The sequence below is a fragment of the Typha angustifolia genome, chromosome 4 (assembly GCF_048772165.1).
Source record: "Typha angustifolia cultivar Huaian chromosome 4, ASM4877216v1, whole genome shotgun sequence".
Classification (NCBI taxonomy): Eukaryota; Viridiplantae; Streptophyta; class Magnoliopsida; order Poales; family Typhaceae; genus Typha; species Typha angustifolia.
In genome coordinates this window covers 2,254,923-2,273,383 of record NC_133242.1, presented here as the reverse complement: position 1 = coordinate 2,273,383, position 18,461 = coordinate 2,254,923, and the positions used below count along the sequence as shown (strand labels likewise).

The 18,461-nt window shown below is 36.1% G+C and overlaps 2 protein-coding genes across 4 annotated transcripts; both read right to left on the bottom strand.

The window, feature by feature from the left end:
- Nucleotides 1–164: 164 nt before the first annotated feature.
- Nucleotides 165–5,065, bottom strand: LOC140759210 (probable GTP-binding protein OBGC2). Of its 2 annotated transcripts, XM_073095708.1 has the most exons (10): nt 4,779–5,065; nt 4,233–4,687; nt 3,852–3,943; nt 3,660–3,743; nt 2,865–2,942; nt 2,211–2,411; nt 2,021–2,128; nt 1,493–1,567; nt 1,148–1,317; nt 165–781 (listed from the first exon to the last, which is right to left on the bottom strand). In XM_073095708.1, the coding sequence occupies exons 1-10, from the start codon at nt 5,048–5,050 to the stop codon at nt 670–672; spliced, it is 1,647 nt and encodes a 548-aa protein (XP_072951809.1). In that variant the 5' UTR covers nt 5,051–5,065; the 3' UTR covers nt 165–669. The 2 variants fall into 2 exon arrangements, with proteins under 2 accessions (XP_072951809.1, XP_072951810.1); XM_073095709.1 differs by lacking the exon at nt 1,148–1,317.
- A 546-nt stretch (nt 5,066–5,611) lies between these two features.
- Nucleotides 5,612–18,431, bottom strand: LOC140759209 (probable D-2-hydroxyglutarate dehydrogenase, mitochondrial). 2 transcript variants are annotated; one of them, XM_073095706.1, is made up of 16 exons: nt 18,192–18,431; nt 16,985–17,358; nt 16,055–16,156; nt 15,167–15,214; nt 14,080–14,150; nt 11,212–11,330; nt 10,414–10,509; nt 10,213–10,322; nt 9,596–9,676; nt 8,530–8,630; nt 7,918–8,026; nt 6,802–6,907; nt 6,617–6,702; nt 6,414–6,539; nt 5,946–6,040; nt 5,612–5,840 (listed from the first exon to the last, which is right to left on the bottom strand). In XM_073095706.1, the coding sequence occupies exons 1-15, from the start codon at nt 18,307–18,309 to the stop codon at nt 5,951–5,953; spliced, it is 1,737 nt and encodes a 578-aa protein (XP_072951807.1). In that variant the 5' UTR covers nt 18,310–18,431; the 3' UTR covers nt 5,612–5,840; nt 5,946–5,950. The 2 variants fall into 2 exon arrangements, with proteins under 2 accessions (XP_072951807.1, XP_072951808.1); XM_073095707.1 differs by lacking the exon at nt 18,192–18,431 and having other exon boundaries at nt 17,026–17,215.
- Nucleotides 18,432–18,461: the final 30 nt, after the last annotated feature.

Below are 18,461 nucleotides of genomic sequence, written 5' to 3'. Positions count from 1 at the left end.
TTCCACATAAATTGCATCCGACTATTTAAATCCTCATCATGAACCTGATGTATGCAACTTACTGCAATTAGCATTGCTGATTTCGCACTACAAGCCTGATACTAGGTAGTAATTAGTTTTTGGAATAAGATAACAACACAAGTAAAAGAGTAATTATTTGGACAGATAACAAAACCTCTCTTAATTGACAAAACTTTACTGCCTGTTTGCCACATCCATATTCTGTACTGCATAGTAGGATACCATAGTGCTATGCCAAGACTTGTGGACATTGGATGCGAATGATTACAACTTACAGGACCCACAAGATATTCCTACATGAAGATGCCTTCTTACTGACATCTGAAACCAAAACTGCTGTACAAGTTTTCGCAATTCATACATCTAAATACGATCAGGCAAGGTGCACGATGGTTGAGATGAAACACATTTGCTGCTTGTTAGTCCATATGCAAGTGCACAATGGTTGATAGAACTATGGAAGAACCAGTGTGGAGGAGGAGCCCCAAAGGCATGCAATCTATCCTCATTCCTCAGTGAGCTAGAATTTTGGATACTTGATGGTAAATGTTGCAAATAGCCAGGTAGGTTCCAACAATATAATCTCATATCTGGAGTACTTGGCTTCTCAAAATATCTGCAGCTTAAAGCCCTTCTATGTACTGACACCTATGATTGACGGTTCCCTGCCGTTTCTGTTTCAAGTGCTTTGTCTAGATCCCAACATTTTCTAAGAGCCGCCCTTATCTCAGTCAGCATCTCATCAATGCCAATATGTTTCCTGCAACAAAAGAATAAAGCCAGTCAGAATATTCCAACAGTACAAGCCAACTAACAGTTGATAGATACAGGAGCTTTTTCAAGCCATGTATGTCAAATGAGATCTGCAGTCATTTCTTACACTAACAAACTATTCATTGAAGTATTGAGAGGTGTAGATTTTATAAGGCATGCAATTTGGAGAAAAATATATAAGGTAATATAAGAGTATATATATAACAGCATGAAGCAGTTGATATATGTAAGGTAATATGAGGGTATTACTCAACTAGACCAAGCATAAAAGTGAGATTTTGCAAAAGAAGCAAATAAACCACTTAAGGATGAAATGCAGAAGCGAGTTTCTAGTAGGAGAAGAGGATATTACAATACGCTAGCACCAACAACTGCTAGAGGCCGTGGGTAGTCCTCAAGTTCCTTTTCCTTCATCTCTTGACAACTAGTTTTACTTTCAATTGGCTTGATATCTATGCCAGGTGCTTCTCTATGTCCAATCATAGAGATTTCTTGCACCAGCAATGCTAATCTATCTCGAGCCTGCCAAAAAAAACAAAGTAATTCCTCTAATTTTCCAAACTTTGACTGATTATTTCAAGAGCAAGTTCTCTGTGCTTAAAGGGAGACAGATTGACGGCATCAACAGATGAGGAATGTAGCAATTTTTTTTGTTTTGAAGATCATATATAAACTTGATGATGGTAATATAATTCACCTCTGGCAGGTCGATCTTGTTCAACACCACGACGTAAGGTCGTTCTAGGTAATTTGGGTTGTACATCCGCAATTCCTGCAAAAAGTCCTCGGTTAGATTTCAACATAGTAGCATATTCTTATAAAGGAATTAAAGGATCATAAAAATAAGCAAAGATACAAATCTATGTATTAATTTTTTTTCCCAGTTCTTCAAACAAAGATATTAACTCACCCTAATCCAGGTAATCATGCAGAACAAGAATGAAGAAGCTAAGTTTTGCTACTGTGAATTAAAAGTGGCAATATTTGGTACACGAAACTCATTCATAAAATTAAGGAGTCAACAAACATTCACAACATGTATGATGTAATATCTAGTGCATAGCTACGATGAAAATCTTTATCCACACCACCATCTCTAGTTCCTCAATGAATTTTTGTTCCTAGAAAAGATTTGTCTCCTAAGTTTATAAAAATACATTAGCTCGAATTTAAAGGGCAAAGAGACCAGCAGACAAAGTACTAGAAAACAAGAAACATAGGTAACCTCTTTGACAGTCTTATAATCTTTTACAGGGTTCTCAGCAGCAGCATCAACCACATGAACCAGTAGCCTAGTTCTCCTCAAATGTCTCAAGAAGTTGCGACCAAGACCCTGTAGTTCAAGATATCTCTATTATGATGCATGTAATCCTTCAAATAAGCAAGTGAGACAAGATGCATATATGCAGCAATACCTTTCCCAAGTGAGCACCTTCAATCAAACCTGGCAAATCTGCCAATGTTGCTTCAGAGGAATATTTTAGAGGCCCCAAAGTAGGGTCTCCATCAAGACGGCCAAGATTTGGCATTAGGGTTGTGAATGGATAATCAGCGATATCTGGTTTTGCAAAAGTTATAGCTGAAAGAAGTGTCGATTTCCCAGCATTTGGAAGTCCCTGGAAGAGCAACAAAGACCATCTTTCAGCAAAATCTAACTTTATTTACTATCAAACTAAGAGTAGTTGAACAAAGTTTAGCATGGCAACTACCAGAAGGTCTTGATAGTCTCATAGATTATTAGAATTTCATACTTATTACTTGTTAGATCTATCATCAACTTTGATGAGATGAATAGGGTCTTGTCTTATAGGTAAACACAAAATATAATTACAGAATACTGTAAATCTTTGTCAAGATCTTCTCCTTGAACCTTTAACTATATGGGCAAGTACCAAATTATTATTGAGCTCCCTTTTATCAGTCGATGGTTGACAAGAATTATACTAATTTTAGCTAATAAACTTTACCATTTCACTAACTACTGTGATCAACATAGGAACTAATAGTAACAAACCATATGCACCAATCATTTTCCCAGAGATTTGGAAAAAATTAATCAATGAGCATACCACAAGACCCACATCAGCAACCACTCTTAATATCAGTTCCAAGCTAACCTCCTCACCAGGCTGACCAAGAACTAGGACCTGCAAAAGATGAGGCAACAAGATGGTCACATGAAAAAGAACAAGAAAAGGAAAATGTAGACACGGCCTAAGAATGAATTAATTGAGAACTTAAATAGCCAATAGAATAAATGGCATATGTATGATGTTGATAATTCAATTTAAATTTCACTAGCGGCACACTGATACACTGCTAGTACTTAGTACCTTGAATCCTTGATTCTAGAAGCCAATAAACAAAAAATAAATACTGGTATCTCTACGTCGTGACATCGTGCACACTATCCAGGAAAAAAATGTTGAAACTGATTTTAGGATGCATTGACACCATGTGTTCAATTTCCCATTTTCATAACATATGCTGCATAAAAGTAACCAATCATAGTACATTCTATAAAGTATGCAGTATGTGGACCTAATCTTATAAGCATAATTACGACACTTGTTTATCCTGGACCTAATAAGCTCACAATTAGAAAGATATTATCTTCACCAAACATGCTGCAAGATGTCATGGTATGTACTATGTACACACTTTCTTCTACATTTTAATCGCTCATTCACTTATCCTGCAAGCATTTGTTATGGAGTTCTGATAATTGGAGTATCAACAAATTCAAGGCAGTCACAAATACTTATTCATATTCATAGATAAAACGTAGAAAGCTAAATAGTTAGTGTACCAACCACAACACATTGAAAATGACATTTCAGCCACATCATGCTAAACAAACTAACCTTGTCGCTCTCATCTCGCATTACATTAGCTGATAGAGCCATCATCTTTTTCCTTCTGTGTTCAGGCATCTCTAACAAGCTTATCTGCCAAACAAGGAAAGAAAATAAAAACCAAATATCAACTTATAAAGCCAGAGTATTATTGCGTTCACAATACATCAAAACTTTCTTTCTGCTTATACTGATACTCACCCCACCTTGTCCACCCCTGGCAACCAGAATTGCATCACCTGGACGAGCCAAATCAGCAAGGACATTTCCTTTCTTGCGCTTTACAACTGTACCTGTAATGTTATCCAATGGTTAAAAATTTTGAAAAACCCAAGCTTGTCCTCATCAAGTTATTCAAATATCATGTAGATTACGGGGAGTCATATAATGTAGAGATTTGGCATACTTATATACACATTCGTGATTGTGCCATTGTTTAGGACGAAAAAAATGTAGAAAATTCTGGAATTAAGAAAAAGTAATGGGCAATTGTTCCTCCTCTTAAAACATAAGTTTTTCTTAAAAATCTAATTGTGAATCAGAAACTAGACCCAATAATTAGTTATGCAGAAATTTACAAACCTACAGGCACGGCTATCCGTAATGTAGGTGCGGCGAATCCATCATGCAATTGCGAAGTCAAAGCACCCATGGCATCAACATTCCCTCCTCGCTTTGCATTGTACCGCCTCTTCTTGTGAAAGTCCAACAAAGACTCTTCCCCCTCGTCTGCATAGATGACGACATCACCCCCATGCCCACCCATTGGTAGGATAAGAGAGCCGTGCGAATCCCTCTTATAAGAAATTTTCTTTCTCTTATCCTTGTCGTTCTTCCCTCGCGACTTCGAATTGGTTCCCAAGCTCGGCATACCGAGGACTGCGCCATGACCGCCATCCCCAGCGCGAACGGTGATGACGGCGTGGTCGAAGAACTTGTGTGCTTCTTTCGCCAAAACGGCGGCATCGGTAGAAGGAGGTTCTTTGACCCTAGAAATTCTACAAGTAATCGTGAAAGTAGGGTTCCATCGCTTACTCCTGCATTATAATTAAGGGAAATTTAGGAGGTTACTACATATGAAATCTAAAGAAACAAGAACTACGAAGAAGAAGAAGAAGAAGAAGAGACCTGGTAGTGGAGGAGAAGAGGAGAGGTTTGGGAAGAATAGATGGCACCGATAAGTCTTTGGGGAAGTGGATCGAGTTGAGAGGCAAAGAAGGGTGGAGAAGAATCGACATGGAAGTGTGCGAGAAGGGAAATGGGAGAGGTGTGCCGCCATTCGAGGATGAGGGGTTACTGGAATAAATATCTTCGGTTTCGGATCCTGTCCGAGAGATCCGGTAGCAATGCGAAATTTCTTGAACGTTGCTACTTACTCTGCATGAAGATTTTGGAGGCATTTGATAAATAAATAAATATATATATTGTATTTTAGTAATAGTGAAAATTAAACTCTTATATAAATTATGTCCGTTCTGTAAATGAACTCAGTTTCCAGTTCAATCTTAATATTATTGTTACAACTTAAGCCCCTTTGATTCAAGCACGAAGATTTTGCAAAACCAGTCTTACCAAATCTTTGGGGAACAATTAGCTAGATAGTTCCACTTCATATCAAAGCAAATATGAACTAAACCCTATGTTACTTTCACTACTTGCAAACAAATGCTGTTCTTTAGTTTACGTAAGCCAACACTCTCTACTAGGTTAGTACTTGGGCCTCTTTTTTTCCCCCATTACTTTTGAGTTCAATGAATAACTTATAAGTGCTGCTGAATGTCGATTAGCAACAGCTGCCATCACACAATCATAATATGAAAATGTAGCAGAGAAAAGATAACTTTTTTCAATGATTGACCGTATGATAGTAGAACTTGGATCTTGAAGCAACGATATAAATTCGAACTCGTCAAGTAGAACAGCATGCAACTGACATCAGGTGATACGACGAAATAGGACAATGTCGCAGAGAAAGTGCAAGCATCCTTTATTTTCATCATCTGATATAATTTATTGCTCTCCTCTTACATGGGTAGAGTTCATGAGCACAGAAATACATCACCAAACGATATTTTATACGGCAATAGTGAAACATCTGCTTCTGTGAGAATAATATAGCTGAACGGGAAGAGGCCTGGATTTAAAACGAAATGAGTCGATTCTTTGGCCATCGATATCTCCCCAGAAACACTGTCCGCACCAGAACATATGATTGATTTATGTTAGCAGGACAAAAGTGAAGAGGATAGCAGTTCTGAAAAATTCACTTAAAAAGAACACATAGAAATTGATTACCTTGCTCAGTTGAGCAAAGACTGTGGTAGGACTTTATAAGGATTCAATATACAATTAGGGTCCAATAACTTCTTGATGGAAGCCATCAGTTGCACCTGAGAACATGGTATGCACAACTGAGAGAGAGAAACTTTACACCCTAAATAGAGTTACAAAAGAGGAGCAAAGCACCAACCCAGAAAACTGAACAATTGTTCGTCGATTTGAGTTTTGTGAAAACAGAGTAGAAAATGTTCTCCCTATGAGATTAACTGGGAATTGATTGTACTAGCAACTAGCAAGATCAACATATTGTTCTAAAAGAAAATTTGGTTTTATCCTTTTCCAACATCTAACTGCTGCAATAGAGTAACTGGAAAAATTAAAAGATGAGTATAATAAGCAATCAACAAAAAATAATTTTTTGACTGCTCATTGCACTTATATATAATGCTTCTAAGTGTAATTGTAAATATCAGAGTTACTTACGGTTTCTGATGTCTTGCTGTAGTGAATCTTGTTCGCTTTCATTAATCCTAAACCATGCTCCGCACTGATACTTCCTCTATGCATGGAGGTCCACTCGTAGACAAAGGGTTCAATTTTTGCTATAATCTGAAAATTACTGAGGATGAGACACTTCATACACCCAATTAATATGAAATGGATCTCAGCCAAGTCAGAAGATCTACATTATCACTATACTCAGTCGCTGAGATGTTTAAGTGCAAATTACCATCTCCAAGATGGCCATATCCCACTACCTTCGCCATTTCACCTATAACCAAAAAGTAATAATAAAAATCAGAACATATCAGTGAATGCCACTTTCCTTGTAGTCTTGTAGACCAAATAGTAACGATCTGATGGAGACTACCAAGACGGAGGCGCATTTCTTCAACAATATCATAGAGCTTTTCTACTGGTAATGATAAGTCATACTTGTAGACTGGCCCTGCCTTCACTGTTGCTTCTGATATACCCTGCCACCACAAGGATTTTCTGAATGTTGACTAACAATTGGAAAACTACAATGTAATAGTTGTTAATGCTTTGGAGCAATAACTGTGAAAGTTATAGCAATGAAATTTGAAGATTCAAAATCCTTTCTGTTTGTTTACGACAGGACGTTCAAGAAGAAATAAGTACATATATACTTTGATAGCAATGTGGAAAAAGTGCACTTTTTGACTACTACTACTATTTCTTATACTTTTTTCAAGGAAACATCGTTTTTTCCATTTTGACTGAATTGGTCTCCGCGTAGACGAGCGAGCAGAGCCCTGGAAAGAGGTCAGACCGCGCTTGCTTCGGATACCAGGGGGACAGGGACCAAGCGTAAGAGTTAACATTGCCAAAAATGAACTGATCAGTGATGGACTGGAGGAGTCTTAAGGAACTCTCTAGGCAGGTTACCTGCACATAAACATGGCCTAGATTGTTCGGAGTGTCTGCAGTGGCTGAGGAATCGCATAGCTTACAAGGCATCCCTTTAAACCGGATACGTATCGATGGCTTGAATATCCGATAACTGAATATTAAACTTTTGGAATTTCCAACACCACCTAATTTGAGTACCACTTGGACCCTAAAATCTGAACTACTTAAACCAACAACGACATTTGTCAAGGCCATCTCTAATATTGCAATACAGATTACCAATAATCGTATTCCAGTATGCCACAGGAAACTCAACAGAGGATCTTAAAACTTTTTAATTCTAGGACATGACCAAGGATATTAGAGAAAGATTAAACAGTAAAATGACAGCACAACTAACACCAAAATCTTAAGTTATAACAATACCAGACATTAAGCTGGTATAGTCAACTTGTATGGTGTAAATGTAATCACTCATCTAAATTTGTGGATCCATGATTATAGGAAACAAAGCTAAGAGCCTAAGACAAAATGATGTACATTAGCCCCAAAAGATTCATTCTAGAAAATTGAAGAAAAATAAAATCAGAGTATCAGTTTAAAGATGAAGAACCTCACGGATCCTCCAAAACATGGATTCTTGATTAATATCTTGAGCTATGACACCATCTGATACCAGACCATCTTCCATTGAGCGTAACAAAAAGGCTTCCAATTTTGCTCTACAAATGGCATGAAAATAGAAATTATAGCAGGAAGAAGGAAAACAAAGTGTAATAAATTAAAAACTAAAGTAGAGCAAGAGGACCATATGAATTGCAACTCTATACATACAAGAGACAATGCCTTCGATGTTCTGATATACTTTGTCTTATGTCAATCTGTTTACACAACTAAATAATCTAAAAGAAAAAAAGAGTTTCTGTTCCAGTTAGTTCAGCAATAATGAATTTGCACAGCTCCATCTAGAACTGAACTTAAAATACAACCTTACCCTATAGAGATGAGGAAAACAATCCGTATAGGCTAATAGCTGACCTCAAATAGTTGGGACTAACATCCTCAGCTCTTTCTAGAGACATCTGATCTATCAATTTAATGACCTAAGTGATGCTTTCTCACTGTTTTGCACAAGATAATGCAAAGTTTGATTACTATTTGCACTACCGCATGAAGTTAAGCTACATTAAAAGGATAGGTCACATTGTTTGGAAAGTGAACTTACTTGTCATGTGATTCATCACTCCCAGTTGTCTCTATGAGAACATAAAATTTGGATAGTGAGAGAGGTAAAGGATTGCGAATTCCCTCTAGATGAACCAAAACCTTCATATCCAAATAGACAATATAAGATAAAAGTCAATGTAATTACAAATTAGCGCAATATAATCAGTTTGAATTTAAGATAAGCATAAAACAACCAGACTTGGTCAAAAAAATTTATAGGATCATTGAGGACAAACATAATTCAATGAATTAGTTTCATAACTGAAAATGTGCCATCGTTTTATCAAATAATACGATTGAGTATCCTCTTATAATAAAGCAGACACCTAAATAGAAAATCAGCAAGGTTCATAGTTTGATACAAATAAAAGTGTGGTACTGTTTATACTAGAAGACCGTGTATCTCCCTTTTTTATTATCCTGTTTATACTTTCAAAACTTTTTATTAGATAATAAGTATCCAACATGTTATGGCAATTATTTTTCGGGGATATCACTAACTTAACTTCTCTCTGGTTTTCAAGTTAACTATTTATTAAGGACTAAATATTCCAACTAATTTTTTAAGAACAATCTTTCCCAAAAAGGAGATATCCAGAAATTCCTATGGATCAAATAGTAAAGATTAAAATTGAATCATGGAACTGAGCAATTGGAAATGTTCAACTCTAGCAGATTCTTTGCAATTCCACTATCTTGCGTCCAATACTTACCAGTGAGATGATGTAAGGGATAAAGATTATTGCTTTTATCTTATCTCACCCTCATTAGTTTCACACTTGTGCCTTATTCAGAGTCTCAGACTATTGGAGGCACTGCAAATTCATTCAGCAAATGGCTGAAAAACCCTAATACTGCAACTTCTCTAGATCTGTATAATAATCCTGCATATTCTAACTCAAATATGAGGTTATCATTCAACCAACTGGAAATTGTAAATGCATGATTCAGATTCTTAATTTTTACTGGTGTATAAGCCATTAAACATAGTGTAAATGATGAGTGATATATAACTTATACAAGATCTTGCTTTGGCATAAGAGATTTTCCATATGCTGATATACCATATCTATAGAGTGGCTATCCATGAATTCAAACGCAGAAAGAATTTCACCAAGTCCCTTCTTTGCCTCCAATAATAGCTTCTGAAAACATGAAATTAAGTCCTGGTAAGTATGAAGGTGATTATATCCTGTAGATTTCCAAGTCATCAAAACTCATGTAATTTGAAAAACTATAAGAATGGGATGCATTGTATGACTTCATATGTAGGTCACTCTGTATAGAGAGATTTCATGTCCATTCTCTGCAAGGAAACAGAACTATGAAATTTTGCTATACAATGAGCAGAGTATAGGACTTTCAGTAAGCACACTGAATATATAAGAAAGAAAATGCATATTCAACCTTGTATATCGTGAAAGACAGCTACAACAATCACAGAGTAACTTCCACTATCATAGTATGCACAGGAAATCTAAATCTCATCCATAAGTAATCACTATACCAACTAAATCATAGTGAAGATTATGAATACCAGATGATTCATATCAGACCAACATAATAACCATCCACTCAACAACTTAATTATTCAAGAAATGCTCGGGAAGAAAATCATATTTGTGACAAATATACACATATGCACCAAAAAAGAAAAAAGTGCTAGGGAAGAAAATCATACTTGGCAGCTCAGGTAATCCTGGCAAGCAAGAAAAGCAAGGTTAGTTGACAATAGCTTAGCTGGGGTAAGTATCGAAACCTTTGTGACAATCCCCAGAGAGCCTTCACTTCCTGAACCATCCATCACGCATTTGCTGTTTCCCAGTTATTGAATGCTATTGATGTATCCAGAAATCAGAATCGTATAATATTGTACTCATACCAATAAATAAGTGCTTCAGGTCATATCCTGTATTATCTTTGCGTAATGTACCAAGCATGTTAAGGACAGTCCCATTAGCTAGCACAACTTCGAGGCCTGCAGACATGAAAGAAATATACAGAATGGTGACCAGCAAGTCATCAGAAAGGTCAAATAGTTTTGCTGCAACAGCTAAGAAAGACCTCACCAACTTTTATCTCCTCAATTCAAACTCAAATTCCAAATAAGAGTTCATAAGGAAAGAAAATTGAGGTTCCAGACAGATTATGGAAGAGTTAGCTGAACAAAAGAAACAAGAGAATAAACTATAAGTTCGTCTGGGATTTCGGTCTACTATCTATTAGACTTTAGAACTGCAAAACAGTTACCTGCAACAGAAAAAATTAACTTTGCTGATAGTTATAACTTATAATCATCTTGCAGAAAGCAAAAGGTGAATGTTATGTAGCTAAATAAATCACAAGTAAGTACAGAATTTAGGCGAGAATAAAAATCAAGGGTTGTCGTGCCCATGAAACTTGCTGCATGGCATATACCTGGAAGGCCTCTTAGAGGCCTTTGTATAAGTTAAAGATGACACTGAGGCAGAAGAAAAGGATATGCATGGTCAACTTTACATGAAACACAATTAAAAACAGTCATTTAGTTAAATGGAAAGAGACCCTCTCTGACATAATTAGCCATTGCAAAGGCAAAGATAAAACCATAACTAGCATGAAATTTTGAAAATAAACACAAAAGAAGCGGCTATTAAATGGAATCATAATGAATGCGTTCTTTTAAGGTATCTTATCTCACCAAGAGTATTTCCATGAAGTGATCCATAGCGTATAAAGCGCAAACCACCAGCATTAGTTGAAACGTTGCCTCCAATTTGACAACTTCCTTTCGCCCCCAAGTCGAGTGGCATGATAAATCTACAGGGAAGAAAACTTAGGCTTTATGTTCATTAACGAACATTATCAAGCTAAAAGAAAAGATTGCGGTGCGACCACCACACGGCATGGCACCGCAGGGCCCAATTGAAAATTTTAGGATTCTTTTTGGTGGAAGACGGGGGAGGTATTGGGTCGTCTCATGATCTGCTTACTTTCAAAACAAATATCTACATGTGAATAAGGATCCACTTTCAAAAGTGGATCCTAACTTATTCTCAAGCTGATTGTGAGAATAGAAGACAATCCAACTAGACAGTCTCTTCCTCTCAAGAGAATCCCGTAAAAACTCTAAGAAGCTTGAAGAAAGCAGAGGCAGAGGCAGAAGTGGAGTCGGGCACAGCACAAAAGGAGGCGAAAGCAGGAGAAGATGAGAGGCAATTAGGGAGGAAGGTAAACATTTGTTATTCTTATGGCATGACCGACATGTGCCATACCGCGCCAATGAGTGATTGGCATGGGTCGTGCATGTGGCACGGCAATCCTTAGCTAAAAGTACTACAAAGCTAATATGGGAGCATGAGCCATAATGCAACAAAATAAAATGAACAATGATTTAATTAAATACAATATGCATCAAAACTAAATCTACCAAAATCATATTGCATAAAAAAGCACAAAATTTTGATGGAAAATAGTGACAATTTTTGCTAGCATAAAGAGAGGCAAATTGTCTATAACTTGAACTAGTTTGATTCCTCACACCTAAAATATTCAATGATTTCAGCAGCTTCAATATAATATGTACCATCTCATAGAACCTCACCATCAAGTTCAAGAATGGAAAAGAACATTAAGAGATTCATTTAGAGAGAAAATTAAGATGAGTTCTGAACTGATTAGCACATAATGAAGACTTGCTGCCAGAATGCCATAAACATCAGATAATACAAATGATTGAAATAAATAAATACTTAACCTCATTTTCTATCCAGAGAAAAACCTATATACTTATAAGGACTATCCATGGTATGAACTTACGGGTGAAAACGGATCGGATACGAATTGAATAATGCTCAACCCTATCCGGATCATATTTTTGTTCTGGATATGGATTTGAATATGAATATTTGACGAATAACAAAAGTTAAAATTATATCATAAAAAACCGGATAGGGATCGGATAGTTTTCGGATACAAATCAGATATTAAACGGATTTTATGGATTATAGTCTTTTATTTTTCAATCTTCTCATTGGTCCTAATAAACCACTATCGTGAAATTAATGAACTAAACAAAGAGAACTTCGTTGCACACTAAAAAAGAAAATAGAGACCAAGGAATCAGATTTACCATATAAACAATAAGTGATAGCCTACTGGGATAAAAAAAGAAATCTTATAAGACTAACATGTAACTCATATTCTCTAGTCTATATATACCATGCAAATGACACTCCAATGTGAAAATTCACAACTACTCTAACTAAATGTTCAGATTTAAATTGTATGGTTTGAACAAACTTTACCCGGAAAGCTCAAAGCAAGACAAGTGCAAATGTCTGCTAGAAGAAACAGAAATATTAAATGAATATGGCATAAAATAACAGTGCTAGAAGATTATATCACTATCATGTTACACATGTGAATATTTTCGAAACAATTTATAATATTTTGGATATTTAACAGTCAGACTCAATATTAGTGAACATAATCTTCACAAATTTTGAAAGCTACAACAATACTTAAGAAGAGAATCTGATTGCAATTAAAGGATTTGATAATAAGTTGAAAGTGACTTTTCCTTAAAAAAATGTTCCAGTTCAAAAACCTCATATATCACTATTGGTCATACACCTAAAAAATACAGTGTTATGTTAACATTTTTGGTTACATTGTCAACCATAAAACAAATAAAATATCCTTGCACAAGGTGGAGACAAAATTAAAACATAAGAAACTATTGCTCTTACCACTTCAAGATCCAATCTTTGATCATTTTACTAGAAAACAATTCATGTAATTGGCCTTCACATGCATGATTCCCAGAATACCCAACAACAAAAGTATCGAATATAAAAAGTGGCAGGAGTTCTGAAGGAATCAATACTTCCCAAAAGAAATTCCAATGCACAACCAAAGATTCAAGAGATTCTTCGCCAGCTTGGTGACGGCGGAGATTTTGCAAAGTTTGGTGACGGTGGAGATTTGGCGAAGCTTGGTGACGACGGAGATGTGATGCCGGTGGAGCTCGATGACGACAGAGATGCGATGGCTGTAGTTATTGGTGATGGCGAGCTCGAGGAGGGAGGAGGCAGAGCTTGGTGACGCTGCGATATAGTGGCAATGGCGGCAGAGAGACTGGAGAGGTGATGGCGACGAAGGAGGATTGAAGACAGTGATAGGTTGGGTTAGGGATTGGGGTGGAGGCGGCTATAGGCTTGGGAAAAAGATGGAGAGGATTAGAGATTAGGGATTTAGGGTGACTTGAGGGTACTTATATAAGCGGTTAAACAGATATTCATTATGTGAATCTAAATATGAAAAAATTAGTTATACCCATATTTGTATCTGGATCCAGATTTTTTCTAAAAGACTATCTGTATCTGGATTCAGATTCGGACATTTTACTATGACTATCCGTATCCGAATTGGATAGAATTTTTTATCCATATCCAATCTGATCCGAATCGGATAGCGAGTCAAGTCGGACTTAATCCGACCCTTTTGCACTCCTAACTATCCAACTAAAATTGAAACCAACAAAAAGTCAATATTACAAAATTATTACCCTTCATTTGCCAAAAAAGAATTCAAGTTTTGCAATATACATCCAGCTTCACATGTCAGAATACCATTAACCTGAAACCACCATTGAAAGTATATTTAGTAGCTAGCTATCCTTATTGCTTGAAACAAGTAATCTGACTTTGGGAGTGTTCCATCATATAAATCTTTGAAAGCCATGATCAACTCATTTTCCTTAATTTTACATTAAATAGAAGTAGACTTTCAATTTATAAAAATGTTGGTAATTTTGATCCACTCAAACACAAGGAATGGAAGACAAAAATTCTAAAGAAACTTCCCTGCACAAACTCAACAATAGGTTAGAAATTATGCCTACTACTTTTACTTGTTTGTACCCCACAGAATTTCTTGATATAGGGCATATGGTGAGTGATAATTAGTGACAACACACTGTAAGACACATGAATTGTTGTGCCTATCAGTGTGTCAATATACATATCATGCTAGTGAATTATCGGCACCGATACAAGAAGAGTATCTCGATACTCTCCTATGGTCACCCATGCCTATGCATGCAACTAGAAATTGAGCAAATCTTACTTTAAACAAACAGAATTGGGGGTTTATTTCATCCTTTTTTATACCTTTTTATATTGTGGTGATTGATCTATACGAAGAATACTTCAAAATTTAGAAATTAAAGGGAAATTTTAATTTCTTGAAGTTATTTATATTTTATACCACTTAACTCCAAGAAAAAATTAGAAGAGATGACAATATTATAACCTAATTGTATACTTTACACAAATATCTAGTGTTGAAGGACTTTATATATAAGTATATACCTTAAGACCTTAAAAAGGTTTAAAACTATTTTTTTCTATTTGTCAAAACTATATTGTGTGCTAACGACAAACCGGCTCATGTCAGCGATATGTATTATGTCGAGCCAAGGTCAGTATGCCCCATGCCTTTGGCAAGACAATCCTTGGACTAAGATATACACATATTTTCTAAATATTTAGACTAGACAAGAACTTGATGACCACATGAATGTCTAAATGCATACCAATAATTTTCAAGATTATTGGAAGTGTGTGAAAATATCTACTGAAAAGTGTATCTACCTTGTCAAAGGATATTATCTTGTCCATGGAAGCAAGACTGATGATTACCTGCAAATAAACATGCTACCATGATGTTGCACCAAAAGAAAAAAGAAAGATTAAAATGGACCTAATGGTTAGATAGTGTAAAATATAAATAATTGTCAATGTGAAACATCTTTCAAAATGGTAAAGTTGCATGATACTGATGATATATATAATTTGGATTTCTTTGGAGAGACTAATCTATATGAACTATGAAGTAGCAGTATTCTGAATTAAGAATTGATTATATTGGAGAATGTATATCTCCTGAAAGATCCATTCAATTTCTAGAGGAAGTCAAAATGCCCAGAACTACAAGGGTTAAGGTCACTTGCTCCAGAGAAAGGTCAAGGCTTAGCAGGAGAAATGTGGCCTGACACTAATATTGGAAGCTGAAAGGAACACTGAGATGGAAAAAATGGAATATTTTCCTTTTAAGGTAAAAATTTCTAAGGTAGAAATATTCTGCTAAACCACTTTAACACCTGTGTAGTTGAGTGTCAATCTTCCGTTATAACTATGCATTGGAATCAGAGTACTGCTCCTTATATGGGTTTTAGTCATCTTTCAGCTGATTGGAATCAGAGAAAACATATTAAGTATAGCTCATATATATGTATTGAGAGAGAGAGAGAGAGAGAGAGAGAGAATGGAATGATATTTCAACTTATTAGGAAGTCCAATCCGATCAAGTAGTATTTTCGGTATTTCCTGATTTAGGGCAATACAAAAGAGAGGAAACAGAGAGAAAAAAGAATCTTGTTTCTCTTTATTAGAGAATGAAACTTTGTTCTTTTTTTCCCAAAGAATCATTCTTCATGTGAATAATATTTCAGAAGTATCACATGTTAGCACCAGGATTACCTCATCATAAACAGGAACGCTTCCTCCTACTAGACCAGTATTGCCACCTTGGGGAACTACTGCAAGATGCTTGGTGTTGCAATAAGAAAGAATCTTAGACACCTGAAAGATAACAGAAATGCATCAAGATAGATCTCATGTCTGAAGTCCAAATTACAGACATAATAGGTGAAAACCTTAAAGAAGCATTGGCATAAGGTGATAACACAGAAAAGAGAAAAGATGGTTGTCAAGTCATAAAATAAGTATCATACACAGTCTAAATCATTTTCTTCCCCAAAAAACATACTGTGGGACTTTAAGCTGCATTCTAGTTCAATGTCCTATGGGGATGATAAAAACTCTATGGTTCCTAAAATTTATAGATGAATCTAACACTGTCTAGACTAAATCCTTTCCCAAATGGGAGTTGAGGAGTTAATCTGATTCCTACTTCAGTACCCTATAAAGATGAGAAAAACTCTCATAGCTGTACAAGCAAGTTACATTTGCATTAACTCTTGTAACATTTATTTTAATGGAACATGTTGTTAGAAAACTATTAGATGCATCATCTATTACTTCTTGCGTGCTCAAACAAAAGTACATATATTTAAATTAGAGGTCTTCTGAAGCGAGCCAAAGTATTCACATTGCCGACTATTAATAGTTATACTGAAATTCAGTGTCTAGTATAAGTTGGCTATTTCCTGTATGTTCGTATTACCCATATATATACTCAATATATACTGATAAAAATAGGAAGGTTGTCCACAGACTTTTTATTTTAGCATCAAAATAAATGAAATCTTTTTCATTTACCCACACAGCAGTCACCATGGAAGCAAACATAACCTGCTAGAACATCACTTGAAAATCTCAAGATAAACAATGCAAACACACGTAAAAGTTGAACTACACTTGATCTTCAATTAGTTAGCGAGCAAACACCTCATCAGTGTTTCTTGGTAAGAGGAGAAGCTGGCTTGAACCTTTATATTTCCGCATCCAATCCACATTTGCAACTGAAAGTCTATCTTCATCTTGAACTACATTTTTGTCACCTAAGATATTTTTGAAGTAGTTGATGTCATTGGAATCAAGTATTGAATAGGATGGATTCCTCTGATTGTTCATGGCAGCAGAACCAAATGACCTCCGTTGAAATGCAGTAAGACCATTAAGATTAAAAAATTTTGGGGCTTGATTGCTCTGTATCTGAATTTGCAACATATAGCAGGATAACAGAGGCTGCAAAGTTCGACAAAATTCTTTATGTGACTTGAGAGAGTGGCTTGCAGCTTCACCTTTAGTTTGAGAAAGGCCTACAAAATATCGTTGAAAATAAGCTGCAATAGACGAAAAGAATGTGATGCATACTGAATATTAAGAAAGAATCTATCAATATTATTCCTTATACAAGAGAAAGAATGTGTGAGCATCTGGGGCTAGAGATGATCCAGAACATTAGGACAGAAGTAACAGTAGAATAATTTTGCTGGTTGACCCACACGGTGCACAAGTTGTAGCATATTTCAGCAACTACGTAAGGTTATTTCTCTCCTCACCCTTATGGCTATCATGGTAATAAATCTTAAATCATTTTACAAATTTATCCTCAAAATCCTCCATAAAGATTGACGGATAATTTTCCTTTTCTGGTCTTATCATTATCTACTGGAAGGGTACACTGCAATCAGGGAACTCTTGAGTTGGTTATAGCTCGCCATATCCTTCCTTTTCTGATACTTTTGCTGCTGTAGCTTCCCCTACCTACTCACCATATAATACTATACTCGCATACCCCAGTATTATACACATCACCCTTATGGCTATCATGATAATAAATCTTAAATCATTCTACAAATTTATCCTCTAAATTATACATAAAGATTGACGGATAATTTCCTTTTCTGATCTTATCATCATCTACTGTAAGGGAGCATTGCAATCAGGGAGCTCTTGAATCTGTTATAGCTCGCCGTATCCTTGCACTCAACATGATTAAATCATCAGATCACACAGATTTTCCCTTACGTCTTTCAATAGAAATTTCTACCATAAGATTAGCTTGCGCGCCAAATTACCCAAGAAAAATCTAAGAACTGGATCGAGTTCAAATTCTTGCTCTCGTATCTATCAAGCAAGAGGTGGATACCTGGATTATAGTTGGATCGTGGTTCTCGGGGGAGGAGGGAGGGTTGGCGCGCAAAGAGAGCGCGGTATCGAGACGAGATGTATCGGAGAAGCTGCTGCGATGCCCTTTGCCTCTCCATTCCTTTCGAAAGATTTCGTTAATCGGAGTCCGGAGGAATAGTGTCAGCCGGACTGGAATCGTCGTAGGCGACGAGGGGCGTGAATCATAAGCTAACCTTCTCTGAGATCGAACTCACTTATCCAAATGACCCTCCAAATTTAATACCAGGAG